At 52.4% G+C, this 18,166-nt stretch overlaps 4 protein-coding genes across 4 annotated transcripts; 3 read left to right on the top strand and 1 right to left on the bottom strand.

The window, feature by feature from the left end:
• Positions 1-210: 210 nt before the first annotated feature.
• Positions 211-1,207, bottom strand: GPN3 (GPN-loop GTPase 3; the record flags this gene model as incomplete). Its single annotated transcript, XM_014690623.1, has 2 exons — positions 211-1,068; positions 1,160-1,207. The coding sequence occupies 2 exons, from the start codon at positions 1,205-1,207 to the stop codon at positions 211-213; spliced, it is 906 nt and encodes a 301-aa protein (XP_014546109.1).
• A 1,789-nt stretch (positions 1,208-2,996) lies between these two features.
• Positions 2,997-4,396, top strand: eth-1 (S-adenosylmethionine synthase; the record flags this gene model as incomplete). The annotated part of the gene is made up of 3 exons (XM_014690624.1): positions 2,997-3,053; positions 3,201-3,866; positions 3,935-4,396. 3 exons carry the CDS (start codon positions 2,997-2,999, stop codon positions 4,394-4,396), a joined length of 1,185 nt encoding a protein of 394 aa, XP_014546110.1.
• A 9,504-nt stretch (positions 4,397-13,900) lies between these two features.
• G6M90_00g102350 (uncharacterized protein) lies at positions 13,901-14,503 on the top strand (the record flags this gene model as incomplete). The annotated part of the gene is made up of 1 exon (XM_014690625.1): positions 13,901-14,503. One exon carries the CDS (start codon positions 13,901-13,903, stop codon positions 14,501-14,503), a length of 603 nt encoding a protein of 200 aa, XP_014546111.1.
• Positions 14,504-15,982: 1,479 nt separating this feature from the next.
• Positions 15,983-17,383, top strand: PLC (1-phosphatidylinositol phosphodiesterase; the record flags this gene model as incomplete). The annotated part of the gene is made up of 1 exon (XM_014690626.1): positions 15,983-17,383. One exon carries the CDS (start codon positions 15,983-15,985, stop codon positions 17,381-17,383), a length of 1,401 nt encoding a protein of 466 aa, XP_014546112.1.
• Positions 17,384-18,166: the final 783 nt, after the last annotated feature.

The raw sequence follows: 18,166 nt of genomic DNA, 5'->3' as shown, positions 1-18,166 counted from the left end.
ATATTGGATTGTATATTTTTTGGGTTTGTGCTTGCATGGGGGCATCTTTTGGGCTTTGGTCACGCTTACGGTTTGATACTGACGCGAAATATTACGACTTTGTTTTCTTGTTATCAATTTTAGATTTGTAAGGATCCTAAACGCCGTCGCTATGCGGGTATTCCAAAAAAGAAAAAAGAAACTGAAAAAGCAAAGTACAGTAAGCAGCCGTCACTCTTCATCTCCGGCCTCGTCCTCGTCGTCGTTGGGTTCGTGAGGATCCTGGGCCTCGTGAAACTGGATACAATCGTCAATGTAGCTCAGAATGGCGCCCACGCTGTCCTCGTTTGTCACGTCCAGCTTTAGGTAGTTGATCATGCTGAAGCTCTCGATCAAGCCTGCCACAGCACGATTCAACCGCCGGAAGCTGGCGCCCTTCATAATCTGTTCACTCTCGTCGGGTCTTCGTGACTCGTCGTCGTCGCCCTCGGGACCCTCAGCGACTCGTCTGGCGCGCTCCACGGGGTCATCCTCCAGCAGACCCATGTCGGGCGTGAGGAATCGCTTCAGATCCTTCTTCTTGACTTGGTCCTTGACGAGATCCATTTTGGAGAGGACGTTGATGTGGGGGACCTCGAGCATCAGCATGGCACTCATGGCGCTCAGAGTTCCGGCGAAGAATTTGGCCCGGTCGACCACAAAGGTGGCTTCTAGGAGATAGACGGCGGCCATGCGAATGTCGAGCGATCCAGGTTGCGACAGGTACTTCATGAGGGTGGGCAGGATGGGGATGTGCGTGTAGAGCTCAATCTGGCCGGGCATGTCGATAATGATGAGATATTCTTCCGTCAGGTTGTCCAGTGCCTCGGTGAGCCAGTCCAGGTTCTCCATGAGAAACTCGAAGCAGTAGATTAGGCCGCCGTTGGGGCCGAGGCCGACTTCCTCCATGGCATCCTTGAGTGAGATGAGTTCCTTGATGTCGAGGTCGGGCGTGTGCTCGAAAGTCTCGGCCGCGGGGTCGAGGTTGACGTAGAAGGCGGAACGGCGGTTGAGCTGGAGATGGGTAATGAGGGCGGCGCAAAAGGTGGACTGCATGCGTACAAGCTGAAGGTTAGAATTTGGTGTTTTCGAACGGGACAGGACATGGCAGCCGACTGCTGCTTGTTCGTCTTCGTCTTACCTTGCCTGCCCCCGCAGGGCCCATGATCATGGCGCCAAATTTGCTCATGGTGGTGAAGCGCAGCCGCCCAATTGACAGACTGCAGAGAGGGGCCTATCGATGTTTCCCTTTGATCGAGGCGAGATGAGGCCGTGATCGAGCCGGCAAATGGGGGAGGGGACGTGGATTATGGTTATTCTCGCTGCTAGTATTCTGGCACTACTAGTCTGTGGTAGCTCGTAGTTTTTTTTTCTGGAGCTGCAGCCCACAGGGCCGGCCGCTTGACAACTTGACGTCAGGTGCAGGTGGGGGCCTTTGATTTGCTACTAGTACAGTACTACTACGTATTCATTACTATCCTAGCGAAATACAAGTTGATGAGAGCGCCTTGACCTGAGCAGGCGGCTGGCAAGCCAAAGTCGGTCGGGCTGGCGGGCTGGCGCCGTCGTCTTGGCTAATTTGTCTGCAGTGTGCCAAAATCCGGCGCCGAAGCCTCGAGTCAAAAGTCAGAGAAGAGGCGCAAGGTGCGACATTTCGCAGACACTACGGAGTACTCCGTAGCTCGATATTGTATTGCAGGTTAGTCTCCGAAGCGTGTACTCCGTACTCCGTACTTAAGTAGGTACATAAGTCTCCGAAGTGCTTGCAGAACAAAGGCGGCGAACCCAGCATACCAGGCACATTAACCCTGCGAGACCGGATTCTAAACTTGAGCCCAAGCACCCAATGTCTCAGACGAAATTCCAATCTCAAGAGCCGAAAGCAGTGGGTGCCGCGAAAACGAAAGCGCCGACCATGCCATGCCAGTGACAGCTCGTCGGAGCGGCTGTCGGAGCTCCAACAGGTCGGAGAAACTATTGCGCCAAAACTGACCAGTAGACACGTTGTCCATCTGCGCGAAGAGACTGGACCCTGGGGGATATACGGAGTACATAGTACGAAGTACATATGCGGCCGGCCTGGGCTGGGGCACAACGGAGAAGTTTGGCGTTGGTCGGGGTCTCAGAGGTGCTTGAGGGGAGGGGGTCAAAGTACGGCGGCCGAGCGAGATTGATGATGATGCAACACCGACACAATTGCTAGTCATGATGGCCAAAGTTTCTTGGCCAGTACTCCAATCTGGGCAGGACTGAAAACTCACAAACACAGGCTACTGGAGTGCATTTGCATCATACTTCATGTACTTGTGTAACTGTACATGTGCCATCCCCAGCCAGGGGTGACGTGCAACAACTGGGTTTCGCTGGATGCTGCCCACGCTGACTGGCTCCGAGATGGCGCAATTTGGTCCGCAGAGGTGGCGGCCGTCGCTGCCCCTCATCGCATCCGGCCAGCGCCCAGCAATCTGTTAGCAGTCGTATTCGGGGGTACCTGCCCGTGCGTGTGGCCGAGCGCAATGCCTCATGTACACTGCAGCCCAGACACTAGCCCCGCCCTTGTGCCGATAACATGCCGCCGTGCCAATTTTTTTTGCTGGGCTGCCCCTCCAACCACCATTTGGGTTCGCAGCGCATGCAGCTGCGAGCGGCCCCCCTCAGAAAATTGTCGGCATAAAACCTCTCCTCCTTTCCCTCCTCTTCCTTTCCCATCCCGTCTTACCTCAGTTTCCCCCTTCGCCCGTCAGCTTCCGAGTGTCACCTCGTAGTGGTATGTGAACCCGTCAATTGCACTGCTGCCTAGTATTTCGCAGCTCGCGCTTTCCAAGAGACGAATCAATCGCTGACTTTGAAACTCACTCTTCGCAGTTATTTCCTTCCGGCCCGCTGTCGAAGTCTCACAGACCTTTCGTCTCGGCCAATACTTGAATTTTGTTTGCCCTCTCATTCTTTCCCTCATCCTCTCCTACAACATACACAAAATGCCTGGCGTCAACGGCACCAACGGATCTAGCCCTCAGGGCACCTTCCTGTTCACCGTAAGTGAATGAATGGCCTGCGCTCAAATCGTTTGGCAGCCTACTTCCCCCTCCCCTCCTCTTGCAAGAGAAAGGGAAGGGGAAAAAAGACGCAAACACTGTAAATATGGCGCCGCGCCCGAGGCTGATAACTAACACACCCTATAGTCCGAGTCTGTCGGTGAGGGTCACCCCGACAAGATCGCTGACCAGGTCTCTGATGCCATCCTCGATGCCTGCTTGGCTGAGGATCCCCTGTCCAAGGTCGCTTGCGAGACCGCCACCAAGACTGGTATGATCATGGTCTTTGGCGAAATCACCACCAAGGCCAAGCTCGACTACCAGAAGATTGTCCGCGACGCCGTCAGAGACATTGGCTATGACCACTCTGAGAAGGGTTTCGACTACAAGACCCTCAACTTGCTTGTTGCCATTGAGCAGCAGTCTCCCGATATCGCCCAGGGCCTGCATTACGAGGAGGCCCTCGAGAAGCTCGGTGCTGGTGACCAGGGTATCATGTTCGGTTATGCCACTGACGAGACCCCTGAGCTCTTCCCCCTCACCCTCCAGCTCGCCCACAAGCTCAACGCTGCCATGTCTGCTGCCCGCCGTGACGGCTCTCTCCCCTGGCTGCGCCCCGATACCAAGACCCAGGTCACCGTTGAGTACAAGCACGACCACGGCGCCGTTGTCCCCGTCCGTGTGCACACCGTGGTTGTGTCTGCCCAGCACTCTGCCGACATTACCACCGAGGAGCTCCGCAAGCAGATTCTTGAAAACATCATTAAGAAGACCATCCCCGCCAAGTACCTCGACGACAACACCGTTTACCACGTAAGTTTTCTCATCGCAAAACAGCCCAAAGAGATGTTTTGAGTTGTTGGCTAACCAACTATCCCCAGATCCAACCCTCTGGTCTCTTCATCATTGGTGGTCCCCAGGGTGACGCCGGTTTAACTGGCCGTAAGATCATTGTCGACACCTACGGTGGCTGGGGTGCCCACGGTGGTGGCGCCTTCTCCGGCAAGGATTTCTCCAAGGTCGATCGTTCTGCTGCCTATGTCGCTCGCTGGATTGCCAAGTCCCTGGTCAATGCCGGTCTTGCCCGCCGTGCGCTTGTCCAGCTTTCCTATGCCATTGGTGTTGCGGAGCCTCTGTCCATCTACGTCGACACCTACGGCACCTCCGAGAAGACCTCTGACCAGCTCGTTGAGATTATCCGCAACAACTTTGATCTGCGCCCCGGCGTCATTGTCCGCGAGCTTAACCTGGACCGCCCCATCTACCTGCAGACTGCCAAGAACGGCCACTTCGGCACCAACCAGTCATTCAGCTGGGAGCAGCCCAAGCAGCTCAAGTTCTAAGTTGCATCTTTTTGCATCCTAGGACAATGTATGGAAGGAATTCAACAAGCCTTCTATTTATCACTTATCCAATCTTATGATGTGTTATAATCGGCATTTTCATGCACTCTGGCGGCGTACGGTTCTCAACGAAACCATGTAATCTCCCCACACGGGACGTGGGGACGGGCGGTTTCTGGCATCTGATACTTATTTATTTTCAGCTCTTCGTTTCTGAAAACTTTTTTTTTTGTTGTTACGAAGACCACTCTCATGATATTTTATTTTGGGAATGGAGTGGCGGCGTCTTTCAACAAAGACACTTTTGGGACACACCTGCATTTGTGAGGCGAAAGCAAATCGTCAAAAAGAGACTTGCATTATGATACCCCTACCAGGGCAAAATCTTTAGAGAAGCGTGCTTACCGGCGTTTGGGGGACTGAAGAAGAACTTCAACATCTTTTTATTCCCCGTGTTTCTCTGGCCGAGCTTGTGCAAGTCAGTCAGTCAGTCGTACGGGAAGCAATGGAAAAGCGGAGGGGGTCGCTATTTACCATTGAATTGGGGGATATTAGACCAGCAAGTATGACTTGCTGCGGCTGTGATAGATAACAGCTAGAGACCAAAGAAACACCTGACGAGGGAATCTGCGTTGTATTTGCAAGTGACATGTGCGACGTGCCGTGCGTAGTTGTATATTCCAGCCAAATATGTATGGGTGGGCCGTGTGCTCTACATGTGCTACATGATAACGGCATGCATATGAAATTTGCCATTAGAAAATATGTGGAATGATGCACTCGTGCTTTTGACGAAGTGAAGCATGTGTCGTGTGTTTGATGGTGGGACTTGTCGTTAGCCAAGCACATTTGGCGTCACATTTTGGACTGGGAAATGGCTTCAAGAATTTTCACGTCTTGATTAGGCGTCAGATGTATTTCGGGTTGGGTTTTTATCAACGAAGAATGTACGCAAATGGAGCGGCCTACAAGGACGAGAGGTATATTGATTCCAATGCTGCTGCACTTTTGCTGCGGAAGCTACGTTGCCATCATTGTAGATTTCATGCGGGTGACTTCTTTTTTTTGTGTTTTTGGGCTATTTGTGATGCAATGTGTGTTTTATTAGATGAGCTTTGGGTTTTCCAATGGCGGCAATTTGGATCGTGGGGTGTAGGGTGAGCCGAGTATATATATGTTTGCGGGGAGGGATACGACGATGCCGAGCGTGTTGACGGGAAATTGAATGCTCCAAGCGCTGTCAAGGGCGGCGGTATTTCTATTCGTGGTTGTGCTGGTCATGGCAGATGTCAGCTCCCTCTTTCGAATTGTCAAGTCGCACAAGGTACGATAACGACATGTTTGCTTTTTCTTGCCTTCTTTGTCCCTTTCCATGTATGTAGTATATGATAGAAAAGACGTTGGAAATTGGTGGCAGCTTCTTTGAATCTGAGAACATTGCTCCCCCGTCCATGTTCGTCACGAGCTTTGTCCACCATGCTTGACAAGACAGCCACGGTGAGAAAAAAAACAAAATATACCAGGTCCTATCCCTGGACTGTTGCACATGATAGTGCCGCCTCACGACACTCCTCCCATCAAGCAATATCCCAGCTTCTGCAATGCACCTGGACACGATATGGGTGGCGATCTTTGTTTCTTTTGCATTTCCATTCACACAATACGACAATCATTTCACAGCCCTCATATGGACCTGCGTGCAGACTTGCCTCTGGACGCAGTGGAACCCCCTACAAGCAGGACAATAGATTGCGTGGCAAGAAGCACGCCCAGGTTTATACGGCAAAGAAGATTCGGTGTGCTTGATGCACGATTCGAATTCCAAGCAGATGCAAACTGCAGCACGACGAGGCAAAAAAGAAAAAGAAAAAGAGGGCTGAGCAGACAATGAGGCCGCCTCCCCCCGCCTTCTCTCTCCGCCACGGACACTCACCGATCTATGCCCGTGTGTACAATAGAAAAAGAACCATGCGCAGAAGGCAGAGCCTCAAGTTGTTGAAACGCTCCCCAGCGGCCCCCTCGTCGATCCCATTGTACAAGGAGCAACACGAAAAAGCATTCCTGCACCTCGTCGGCCTCAAGCGTTGGTTGCCAACAATAGGCCCGTGTCGGCTCGTACTCCAATGTCATGAGGGTGACGTGACGTGTCTGTCCGCCGCTCCGCTCGCCTCCAAGAAAGAAAGGGCGTAGAGGAGCCTCTTTGGCACAATAGATTAACAATACAAGATCATATTGTGCGTCGGTAAAGCCCATCGTGTGCTTTGCAGGTTGCATGCAGATGCCTTGTTGGCAGAGCAGGTGCCAATACGCACAAACGCTTTACTCCTTAATTTCTCAGCCATAATAATACAGAGTACGAAGAAGGAGAAAAAGGAAAAAAACAAAAGTTATCCGTAGATCTCGTATGCAAGCTGCCTGCGGATGTTTTAGATTGCATGTTACACAAAAGACTTTTTGACCAGCTGCTCGCCTATATCGGACTGCCCTGCGCCCTGGACGGAGAGCTGAGATGCGACAAATCTCATCCCCCACGGCCTGGTGAACAAGGGAGAGAGCATTGTCGCGATAATGGTCCTTGCGCCCGGGTGAGAGAAGGTGAGAGGGAGCACCACGACGGCGATGCCGCTGATAAACCATACGAGGACTGAGCGGAAGAAAGAAGGCTGGACACGTTGGATCAAAGCGAGAGACAGACCCGTGCGTCCGTCGTCCACCCTGCTCGTCACAACACGTGGCACGACGTCGGTTGGAATTCGAATTTTCTTTGGTTTGTTGCCCAATCCGGCAAGGCATGTAGATTCTGCCCCCAAGGTCCTGCACTCTCCTTTGCACAGCGCTTGGCGGCGGCCCCCATCGTGATATAAAGGGCCAAGAGACTGTTGGTTGCCCATGGGAAACAAGTCTTCCATGCATGCATGCATGTCTTTGTGAACGAGATCTAGAGATTCGGGGGCAGCGAGCATCCGCACAGGACGAGAGTTCCCCAAGTGTGTCTTTCCACCGCCCGCACTAGCCCCCCCTGCCCCCTTGTTGTGCTGGCGATATCTGATAACAGGTGATGATGAGGCCCCCCCCTTTTTTTGGTGGTTATGTTGGTTTTCGAGCCAACGTGGGAAAAGTGCGTGTTGGTCGCAAGATTGTCACCAGCACCCCTGAACCGGTGAAGGAAAGAGCAAAAAACAAAGAAAGATGAGAGAATTAAACGTTTGATTACTTGCTGTTGGAGCGTGCAAATCGTGAACCTGGACGCTGTCGGGAGTCGGCACGTTTCTTTGTACGCAGTAGCAACTTTTTTTTTTGTCTCCTATTTTTTTTTTTTTTTACATTTCCACCGGTACTCTGACCGACATCCGGTCACGGGACCAAGGAAGGCAACCTTCCTTCCTTTATCTCGTCGCCAAGCCGCGACAGTGGCCGCGCGAGACAATAGCATGTTGGGAACAAAAATGTTCACTTGGCAACTGTAAATTCAGGCCGCAATCGCACGGGGCTGCCTATCCCTATCCCCGTGTACATCAGGAAAAGAAAAAAAGGTATGCCCTCCACAGCTAGTCATAGTACCACAAGTCTAAAACGAAGAAATCGTGAATGGGCGTGGCCTCTGCGATCTTCAGCATGGACGAACAACCACCCCCCTTCAGCCACGACGTATATACCCTTGGCAACCAAGGCCATACTCACACCCCGATGAATCTCACAGCACGTCGAATGTGACAAAGGAGGGAGAGAGGGAGGCAGCATGGTCGTCCGCAGCACGCGCCAACAGCACCATGGTCCCTTGCAGACCCCAGCGTCCCCCTTATAAGCGGCGCGTACCACGAAGCCGTCGTGCCAGGCGGTTCGAGCCAGACCGGCCAATCGAATAATGGGAAGCTCGGCAGCTGAAAAAAGTGGAAATACGCTCTTTTTATTTTCTTTCCAGTCTCATGCATGCATTGTGTGCGTGCAGAACCAAGTGCATAGGGCGCCGGTGATGTGGTCATGTCCAAGGGGCGTTTCCCAAGACAATAACAAGAAAGAGAGAAAGAAAAAAAAATCACTCGTACACGTAACGAGTGGAGAAGAAGAGAAGAATCAAACAAGACGGGGGGTTTATTATTCTCATGTCTTTGATTGCCAAAAAATTCCGATATTGCTGCCGCAGCGGAGATGAGAAAGTACAAAGAGTCATGGCTCTATGTCCAGACAGCCGAGAGACGCTGTTGGGTCGGGGAATATTACAGACAACGGTCACTGCAGCCAACACGTACACATGGGCTAAGCGATATGATGGGTTTGTTTCTGGGGATTTGTTGGGTTTCCCCAAGCTTTCCCATCCCCGCCTCGGTGTGACCAGGAGCTGCATCGTACATGGCCGCTACGGGCAGCGTACGGCAGTGCTGAAGGAGCGATGAAAGCTTAACTCGCTTCCCAACACTGCCAGACGTGAGATGCAGCCAGCGAACACGGAAGAGTCAATCATCGGAGGTGTGTGTGCGTGATGCTGTTCACGCCGGTGCTGGGGCGGGACACCCTTCCCGGACAAGATGGGTATTGTTGCAACAGCTATTGTTGCCGCTGTCCGACGGATAGAGTGGGAAAAGGGCTGGGCGATGGCGAGAAGGACGTACCATTTGACCCTTTGCGAGATGGTGGACACTTGTCGAATCTCTGCAGTTGAGCATCGACCACGGGCTGCTTGTGCGTGTATGTACCATGTATAAGCAGCGGCTGCAGCCTGTTGGCAAGTCACAACTTGGAAATGGGCATCTAGTTGGAACGCCCCCCCTTTCCCCCTTCTTCACCCCCCTTGGCAAATTGGTAGCAGAAGAATGGAGGCGGCGGATGGCGGATGGCGGATGGGCTAGCGGACATTTGCGAAGCCTTGTACCACGTCGTCGGGTACGCAGCAGAAGAGTTGGGCATGGGGAAGAGAATAAGACCAAGGGCGTGGGAGCAGTGCCGAGATTGAAGGAGGCGTTGCTGATGGACTCTTTTTTCTCTCTTTTGTGCTGTGGGTGTGTGATCACGCCTCGTGTTGTACTGACGGTGATGGTGATAGCGATGGCGGTGGTGTTCAAGAGCCACCGGCTCATGCAGCACCTTGTGCCTTTCTTTACACGGCGGCAAGCTAAATGATGAAGCTTCCAAGAGCAATCTCGTCACGGTATGGCATTTGTAAGCGGTTTTGGAGCTTCCATTCCGGCCCCTGGGTCAGAATTTCCAAGCGCGATGGATATGAGGACGACAGATGGGATAAGTCATTTGCGTCCCAGCACAAGTATGTACTATCCAACAGTCATTTCTCTCTGCCTCTCTCTCTTTCGGGGACTCAAAGGACGAAAACCCGATGAGCTGAGCCACGGGAAACATGACAACGGAAAAGTACTTGCCATCGCAGTGCCCAAAGGGCTCTGATGGCCCCGTCATGTCGCATCGACTTGGACATCCGGAAACCTCAGCTTGACTCTCTTTCTCTCATTTCGACAACAAACCAACATGACAGCTCAACAGCATGATTTTCTTTGCCGGCAATTACGTCTGTGGCCCCCTTTACCCCCCCATTCAGCCTCACGGACAAGTATGTAAAGCGTATCATACAATACAGCGCAAGACAACACAATCGCAGGGGAACGCCTCCTTCCCCCCCCCCAATTTGTAGGTGACATCATGACCGAGGGAGGCGACCCTTGGCGTTTAGAAACCGCCACTCGGAGACAGTTGGTATCCAATAGAGCAGGCTCCAGCGTCCCATCTGCCTGGTCGCACAATCCGACAGTCTGGCCGACTACTTTAGTGCCGTGGGCGGCGCGCAGAGAGAAGATGATTAGCGCGGGCGCCGTAATACACGCTGTTCATTCCAAGGAAAATGTTAAATAGCAAGCCATGGGTTCGCGTGCGCCCCCCCCCCCCCTTCCTCGGGTTCTACACGGGTATGACGTTGGGCAACGAAAGAGACACAGGCAAGCACAAGACGTTTCGTCAGAGGGTAAAACACGCTGAAGGATGTCGACGGTTCGCCTCTTGGTCTACGGCATGTGTCACATGTACAGGCCCTTGCCGGCTGTTGGTTCGCACACAGGCTGGCCGCTTTCGGTAACGGTCAAGTTTGGTCATAAAAAGTCAAGGTGAGAGTTTGCTCTCGAGGATAGGTCGACAAGGAAGGAAGGAACCTCGGCCGTGGTCGTAATACCGGCCAACGAGAATGCTCTGAACCAACAACAGGTGATGTGTAGCAGAACTTGTATAACAAAAAAACGCGGAATGAGGCTTGGCAATGAGTTGGGCCATTCGGACGATTCCACCCTCCCCCTCCCCCTTACTTTTTTTTTCCTTCGGCGTGGCTTGCTTTGGGATACCGCCGAGATGGACGATTCAAAGACAGGCGTTGGAGGATAAATGAGAGCCAGGCAACTTTTGCCTTTTGTCGTGAAATGAAGTCGACGGGATCAGGGTCATTCATGTTGCGGTTTGCGGAGCTGTCAGCTTTTGTTCTGGGAGGGGGGCGCGGAATAGGCGCCAGCCAATCACGTCGGCCGTGGGCCGTCAGCTTTGGGAGTTTGGGTGCCGAGGCGGGACCCAGTGGGACGGGTCAATGGTGCCCGGAACACGGACGCTAAGCCTGATCGGGGAGTCAATGGGCCGATGGGCCAGCCCCGATTTCGACAACAATAGCAACTGTGGAGACGGACAATAGGAAGTCTAAAAGTCATTGAAAACAAGTCGAGTCGTCTCTGGTCACATCTGGCGTCTTTTTCCCGCCTGTGTTGCCGCAGGCAAGCCGGGCGCCGTGTGACGCACGCCAGCGGCCGCGTGCTGTTGGCCCCGTCACTTTTACCCGGACGACGAGGACAATATGAATACCGGTGTGACGCCTCTTGCGCTGACCGAGGTGCCCAGCCGTCTTGGTGAAGCCATCGACTCTTTTTGTCCACGGCAAGCCTGTATGCAGAGCGTCGGACCATTTTCACTTTTCCCATACATACCAAGCCGTGACCACCACGCGCCTATTCGGGCCATGATCCTCCCCCGGGCCGGTGGGCGGTGTCGCCAAACACTTGACTCTTTTCTCTCTCTCTCGGCCATGGATGTGCCTGTTACGGAAATAAGTCGGCACCCACTGAGAAGGAATGAGGCGTCGCTGCCAACGGGCACTTTGTCCCGTCGACAATACCATGCCGCTGCCAGTCGTACCCGTGAATAGCATGCAAACATGCAATCTTGCCAGGCCTCCCCCCACCTCTTTTGATATACATTGGAGGCGTAGGAAAATAGGAAGAGATATATTAGGAAAAAAGCCTTCAAGCTCATAATAGGAAAAAAACGGCGAACTAAAAACAAGAAGGAAAAAAAAACAATACGCCATATCCCACGGTTCCGGAGCCTAGCCCCGTGTCTCATAGCTTCGATCCGCCGAGCTGGTTACACGGGCGCATGTATCGTCCAACCAAACGGGGTGCCGGCGGCTGTGGAGGGACGTATGTACATGTGTACGTAGTATGTAGTCCTTTCATAGACGCAAAAAGAAAGCAACACAACATAGTGTGCAGTACATAATAAGCAGCCTCATTTTGCCTGACAGATGCGGTGTAACCCGTCTGCAGTGCAACATCGGGTGGTTTCCACCCTTTGCACACGATCTTTTATCCGGGAGACAATACACACACCCCATTTCCCGTAAAGGAAAGAAAAAGGGCCAGTTCCAAACAGTGGAATGAATGGCAAGACTGGGTTTGCTGTCTTGGCCCCCAATTGCACGGGGTGGCTCCAGAGAGGGACAGAGACACAGGCAAAGATGGGGGACAGAGGGCATCTGGCATCTGGCATTGGGAAATTTGCTCGATGAATTGTCTCTGATGAAGCACCACACGGCCCTCCCTTCCCTGCCAGCACATCAGGACCAGCAAGCAATTGTGACCGTGGCCAAGGACGGCGGCGGGGGGATAATACTAATAAGAATAGTAAACGGCTGCAAAAAACAATAAGCCGAAATAAAACAGGAAAAAAAACAAAAAAACACTAAATAGTGTGCCCATTCTCCCGATTGGGCTGCCGTGCAGAGCGAAACCGAGGAAAAAGGAAAAGAGGCAGAATACGCGGTGTGCGATTGGTGAGGGCAGAGAACACGTCGTAGACGGCACGTCGCATTATACTACGTACGGAGTAACTACAAGGTGAAACACCATCGCTAGAGCCAGCAAGTCAAAAGAGAGCGAGCGGATGAGGCTGGCGAGGGCCCGTGATGTATTGTTTGCCCAAGGCGTGCGGACAAGGGGGGGGACGTGATGGTAGGATATTGAAGGTGCAAAAGGAGGTGGTGGCCCGTTACTCCGTACACACACACACACACTCTCTCTCCCTCTCTCACTACGCCCTCGAATGGACGAGTGACAAGAAGGCGTGCGAGTATCCGTGTCTGCTGTGGAAAAAAAGCCATGCCACCTGCCCGCCCCCATTCAAAATCGCCTGGACCTTGCCGTGCAGCAACGAGAACGGGGCGTGCGCGCAGGGCCTGTCTGTAGAATAATAGGCCTTCTCTGTCAATCCTTCTTTTTTTAAAATCCAAGAGAGGGGGGCGTGTGTCTTGCGTCTGTGTGCCGGAGAGGCAGACACCGTGTTTCTCAAACCCCATGCGCCCCCGGAAGAACAAGTCACTGTGGTTTTTTTCTTGCCATTGATTCTCCTGATCTGACACGTAGGTGACCCGTGCTTCCTGCGAGCCCGATGACAGAATAGAAAAAAACCCAAAATAAAATAGAGAGGAAAAAAAAACGGAGATATAATAGACCACCATGAGCCAGGGAATTTCTATAATATTAAAGACGGCACGCTTTCCACCATCTTCTTCCTGACAAAAAGCATCTTGGGTCCCCTTTGATACGCTTTAATCGACGTTTTTGCTCCTCTATCTGCTTTTTTATTGAGTCTCATCGCCGCCACTCGTCTTGGACTGGTTGCCGTATACACCACCCGCCATCCATCATCCCATCAGTCTGGGCCGCCTGTGACGTTCCGTCCAGTACGTACATTGACCAGAAACCTTGTCAGGGCCTGCCTGTCGCGGAACACCGCCGAGAGACGTCGCCGTTGCCTTGTGGCGCTAGACTCGGGTCTGTTGGGACGTCCAGCCTTGGGGACGCCTTTTGACTGGGCCGCGCTCATCATCGCCGACGGAAGCCAAAAAAGCCCAAACCAGGCATTTCGGGACACCAAAAAAGGGCGTCTTGTAAAAAAGCCGACTCGGCCTTGTCTTCGGCCACGTTGGGTGCGACGGGCATGCCAACTACATCCCTATACATGTGCAGGCGTTTCTGAAGGTCGTGTGGCGGTTGGAAACACTATAAACACAATACCTAGCTTCCCATCCGCCTCCCTTTTCCCCTTGCACAATCTTGCAACACATCTTCAGACTTCTTGTCGTCTAGAGAGCCTCTTAAAGCTCCTCGAAACATCACCTCTGCAATAATTTTTATATAACCGCAGCTCCGTCTCTGAGACCTGCAACCCTCTCACAACATGACCACCATGGAGGCTGCCATCACAACGATTCTTGACCCCCGGGGACTCCTCTTAAAAGAAGCTGCCAACGGCGTTTCTCCTCCTCCGGCATATTCTCCCCAGCCACGACGATACAGTCTCCCGAGAGTGCCTGCTGTGGAAGCACCATACTACCACAACATGCCTCGGGAGCCCGTCGTCATCGGCCGGGAGCCCATCACCGCCGTCATCACTGGAGAGGACGAGGGCGACGCCGACGAGGGCCAATCGCCCATAAGCCTGCGAATCAACACCTCCGTCAGAATCTCAAGCAACAACAACCTGGTCTGCTGCAATACCAGTCCCGCCGACAATGCCAAGGCTATCGCTCGTGCTGTGGTTGTTGCCCTGCAGGAGAATAGCTCTGGTCAGTGTGGCATCCCCATGATCGACGAGGACGGTCGACCTAGACCTGTCAAAATCGAGGTCGATGCTGGTGTCGAGGTACAAGGGACGGGCAATGTCATTGGTGACGAAAAGGTCATCAACGAAGTCTTGCGGCAGACGGGCCAGCTTCGTCGTCAACGAGAGGCCGGAGGAGAGGGCGACGACGGAGAAGAGGAGCCTACGAAGCGCAGGAGGACTGAGTAATTGAGCGCTTGGGTCATGTTGGCTTTTGTCTACTACTTTACTTTACTTCTCTCTGTTCTGGTTGGATATGGTTGCATATACATGAGGTTGTGGGATACCCCCTGGCCGCTGCTGATAGGAGCAGTGTGAGCCCAATGTCTATTTCGGCGTTAGTAATCGGCTTAAATTTATCACATCTCTCAGTATTTCACTCAATTCTCGTCTTCGTGACTGTTCTCTCAGAACTTGACTGTTCTCTCAGATGTCCCCATTCTCTCGCTTCTGTGACCTGGACCGATGCTTGGGGCGTCAAACCGTGTGCAGACATTGCGCCTGGCAACCCAAGGGGGCTCCTCGGGACTCTCGCCCGTCTGACCAGTCTTCTCATGCGTTCCCAGGAATCTGGCGCGCCTTCCCACAACCCGTAGCCTGTTCCAAATCGTCGGGATCCGTCGCTCTGCCAAGGAGGACTTGCCTTCGCCATAGCCGGTGGCTTGGATCTTTACCGCCAACCATCACCAGCCTCCTCAGACCGTACCAGCCGGCTGGGTACGCTAGTATCCATATTGCGTCCCGGCAATTCGTTTTCATGGCGTCCCGGCCTCAGCCAGCCTGTCCCAGCAATGTGGCCACGCTATTCAAGTTAATCCAAAGATATTCTTGCTGTGGCGAGAATTGCCGAAGGCTTCCAACCATTGATAGTACCATCGGCCAGACCAAAGCACTAGTGGCAGAGAGGAGGCCCTGGGCTGCTGCGTGGCGATCATCATGGTAAGCCCCAATAGCACTAGCTATGTACATCATTGCCCTGTTGTTGTCTTCAATCGACACTATGTCGTGCTTTTCGATGCATATTATCCTCCTGTTAGCGGTCGCTTTGGTGGTTGCAAATGAGCCCACCTATTCATTCTACCTGACTGAAATCTGGGTTGCCGGCTCACCCAAATCTGGTTTGCTCTTTCTCCGTCGCTCATGAAGACCACACTTGGCTTTGAGGTGGTCTTGGATTGGTGCTCTGGTAGCTGAACCAAGGGTTCTAGCAAAACGCCACCACTTTCTGCGGGAACTGACCAGGTTCTCCGGGCTCGGCCTTGCTGCCCTCCAATCGAGGGCTTATCAGGCTTATCACCAGCGCGACATGATCCCAAGTTTTCTAACAGTAATGCGCTTGGCTGCTAGTTGGTCGTCCGTCCCGCTTTGTCAAAGCTTGTGAATGGTCTGCGGGATGCTTCCTCAGCTTGCCCCTCATGTCCTGCCCTGCCCCCTCTTTCCAAGAGTAATCCGCAGTCGTATGGCCCACCACCATAGCCACCCATCCGCATAGGAATATGCAGGCTGTCACTAGTTAGACTGTAAATTTTCCGAAGGAGAATCGTAGCCTTTACGCATGTTCTAACAGACGTCTTCTTTGGTCTTTCTCATCTTCGCTTTTGACCCCGGGTATCCTATCGCGATTGATAAGCTGGAGCCCTTTGTCACGACCAACAACATTCCGCGACAATGGCCAACTTCACCATTCGCAATCTGACAATTCATCCAGTTGAGCTCGTTCATGTTCAACGGTTCGAGAGCGAGAAAGTCAAGCAGGGCAGTGTTCTTCAAAATGTGACGAGCGCCATTTCTGGCTTCTTGAATGCTACAGAGAGCATCTCCCATCAGATCCACCCGAGAGGGGACTCAATCAAGAATGACGATGTTTCCATCCACGTCGAGCCGTTTCAAATTGCTGAGACAGACATCAGGGCCGCGGATCCAGGAAATGAAGTGGTTCGTTTGACTTTCAAAACGGAAGACCATCGCTATGAGACCGACATTCCGAGCCCCAGCACGAAATCGGCGGTAATGAAAAAGCTGGATGACGGGCCTCATGATCTGACTGTCGTATACGTTCCAAATGGCGCTCTGGTTGCAATCTTCTCGTCCGCCAAACTCAATGCCTGGATGCATGAACTTCAGGATGAGTGGCCTCTTACCGTCCTCTCCATTCCCGGCACTCACAATTCGCCGACTTGCTATACGGCACTTCCCTCGGTTCGCTGCCAGGCTGTTGGCATTCCAGAACAGCTCCAGAATGGTGTCCGGTTTCTGGACATTCGGGTGTCGGCTAATTCGGATGACGACGTGCTCACTCTGGTTCACAGCGCATTTCCAATCTCCCTGACCGGGAATAAATACTTCGCTGACATGCTTGAGGATATCTACAAGTTCCTAGAAGAGAATCCTAGCGAGGTCATCATCATGAGTGTTAAGCGCGAAGGTACCGGCAAAGGTAGCGATGCTCAGATGTCCAAGTACCTCAAGAATGGATATGTTGACAAGCGGGCTGACCGCTGGTGGACCGATCCCAGGGCTCCTAACCTCGGCGAGGCTCGTGGCAAGATTGTCCTTGTACGCCGGTTTGCTCTGGATGATGAAATGAGAGACGGAGGCTATGGTGTGGACGCCCAAGAGTGGCCTGATAACTGCGAGGATGGCGTTGGAGGAGGAGGTGGCTTCCGCATCCAAGATTTCTATGAAGTCACCGAGAGCCAAAACATTGAAAAGAAGATTGAGTACAGTCGCGGTCAACTCGAACGAGCTGCAGAACAGGCTTTCGCGCTCGCCGGGATGACAGATTACAACGCGGAAGCCCGACCTCCACCATTCTTCGTCAACTTCCTCAGTGCCAGCAACTTCTTCAACGCAACATGCTGGCCTGAAAGAATTGCTGCCAAGGTAAATCCAGCTGTGATTGAGTATCTGTGCGGGAAGCATGGCCAGGAAGGCAAGGGCCCGAAGCAGCTCAGAGTTGGCTCTGCCGGAACTGGCATCGTGATTACTGACTGGGTTGGTGCAAACGATAACTGGGACCTTATCCGCTGCATTGTGGGCATGAACGCTCGCCTTCAGCTTCGAAAGTAGAAAGCGCAATCTCAAAACCTCCAAAAGAGTCGATGTGCGGTAATTATATATGTATTTCACGGATGTAGAGACTAGATATGATAGTGCAGTAGAAATTTATATTGAATATCTTACGAAGCGGCCAAGAATTCACTTTTGTCTGTACGGGTATTGTGGTTAGTAAATATGTTTGCAATGCCGGCGGTATGAGACATAGAGGTAACGGAAGCCAAGATCAGTTCTCCAAGGTGAAAAAGGTTGCTCATCACGATGAACTCAGCTAGAGATAAAATAGAAATCATCCTGATGGCTTGGTATTGAAGCATGATGTATGAAATGTGCTCACCATTACTATCGGATATCTGGACGTTACAATGTACCAGTTCTTTACCTGGGGCACAGTCAGTCTTGTGCAGTGATGTTGAAGAGTATATCAAAGTGCATCAAAAAATCTGTGCCCCGTTAGCTACATGGGCTGCGCGGAACAGCTGGCTGGTACATACCGACTAAATCAGATGTTGCAATTGTGTTCATGCTCCAACGATCAAAAACGAACGTGGATCAAACAGTGTGAATACTTGATCAACTCATCACAGTAGTCTTAGCAAACAGCGGAAATCAATTCAAATTACCTAATTTCAGATACATGTCAGTTAAATGCACCAGTTTCCTAGAAACACACGAGCATGTTGCAAGCCAAGCCACAGTCAGGTGACGAAGTGTCATCCAGAGGTCCTGCCAGTCTCCCACCACAAGGGTTGTACGACCTTGCTTTCAAGGATGAGAGGTGGCAGGGCTCAATAT

The sequence above is a fragment of the Metarhizium brunneum genome, chromosome 6, assembly GCF_013426205.1.
Source record: "Metarhizium brunneum chromosome 6, complete sequence".
Taxonomy (NCBI): Eukaryota; Fungi; Ascomycota; class Sordariomycetes; order Hypocreales; family Clavicipitaceae; genus Metarhizium; species Metarhizium brunneum.
This window is presented reverse-complemented; position numbering and strand designations above follow the sequence as displayed.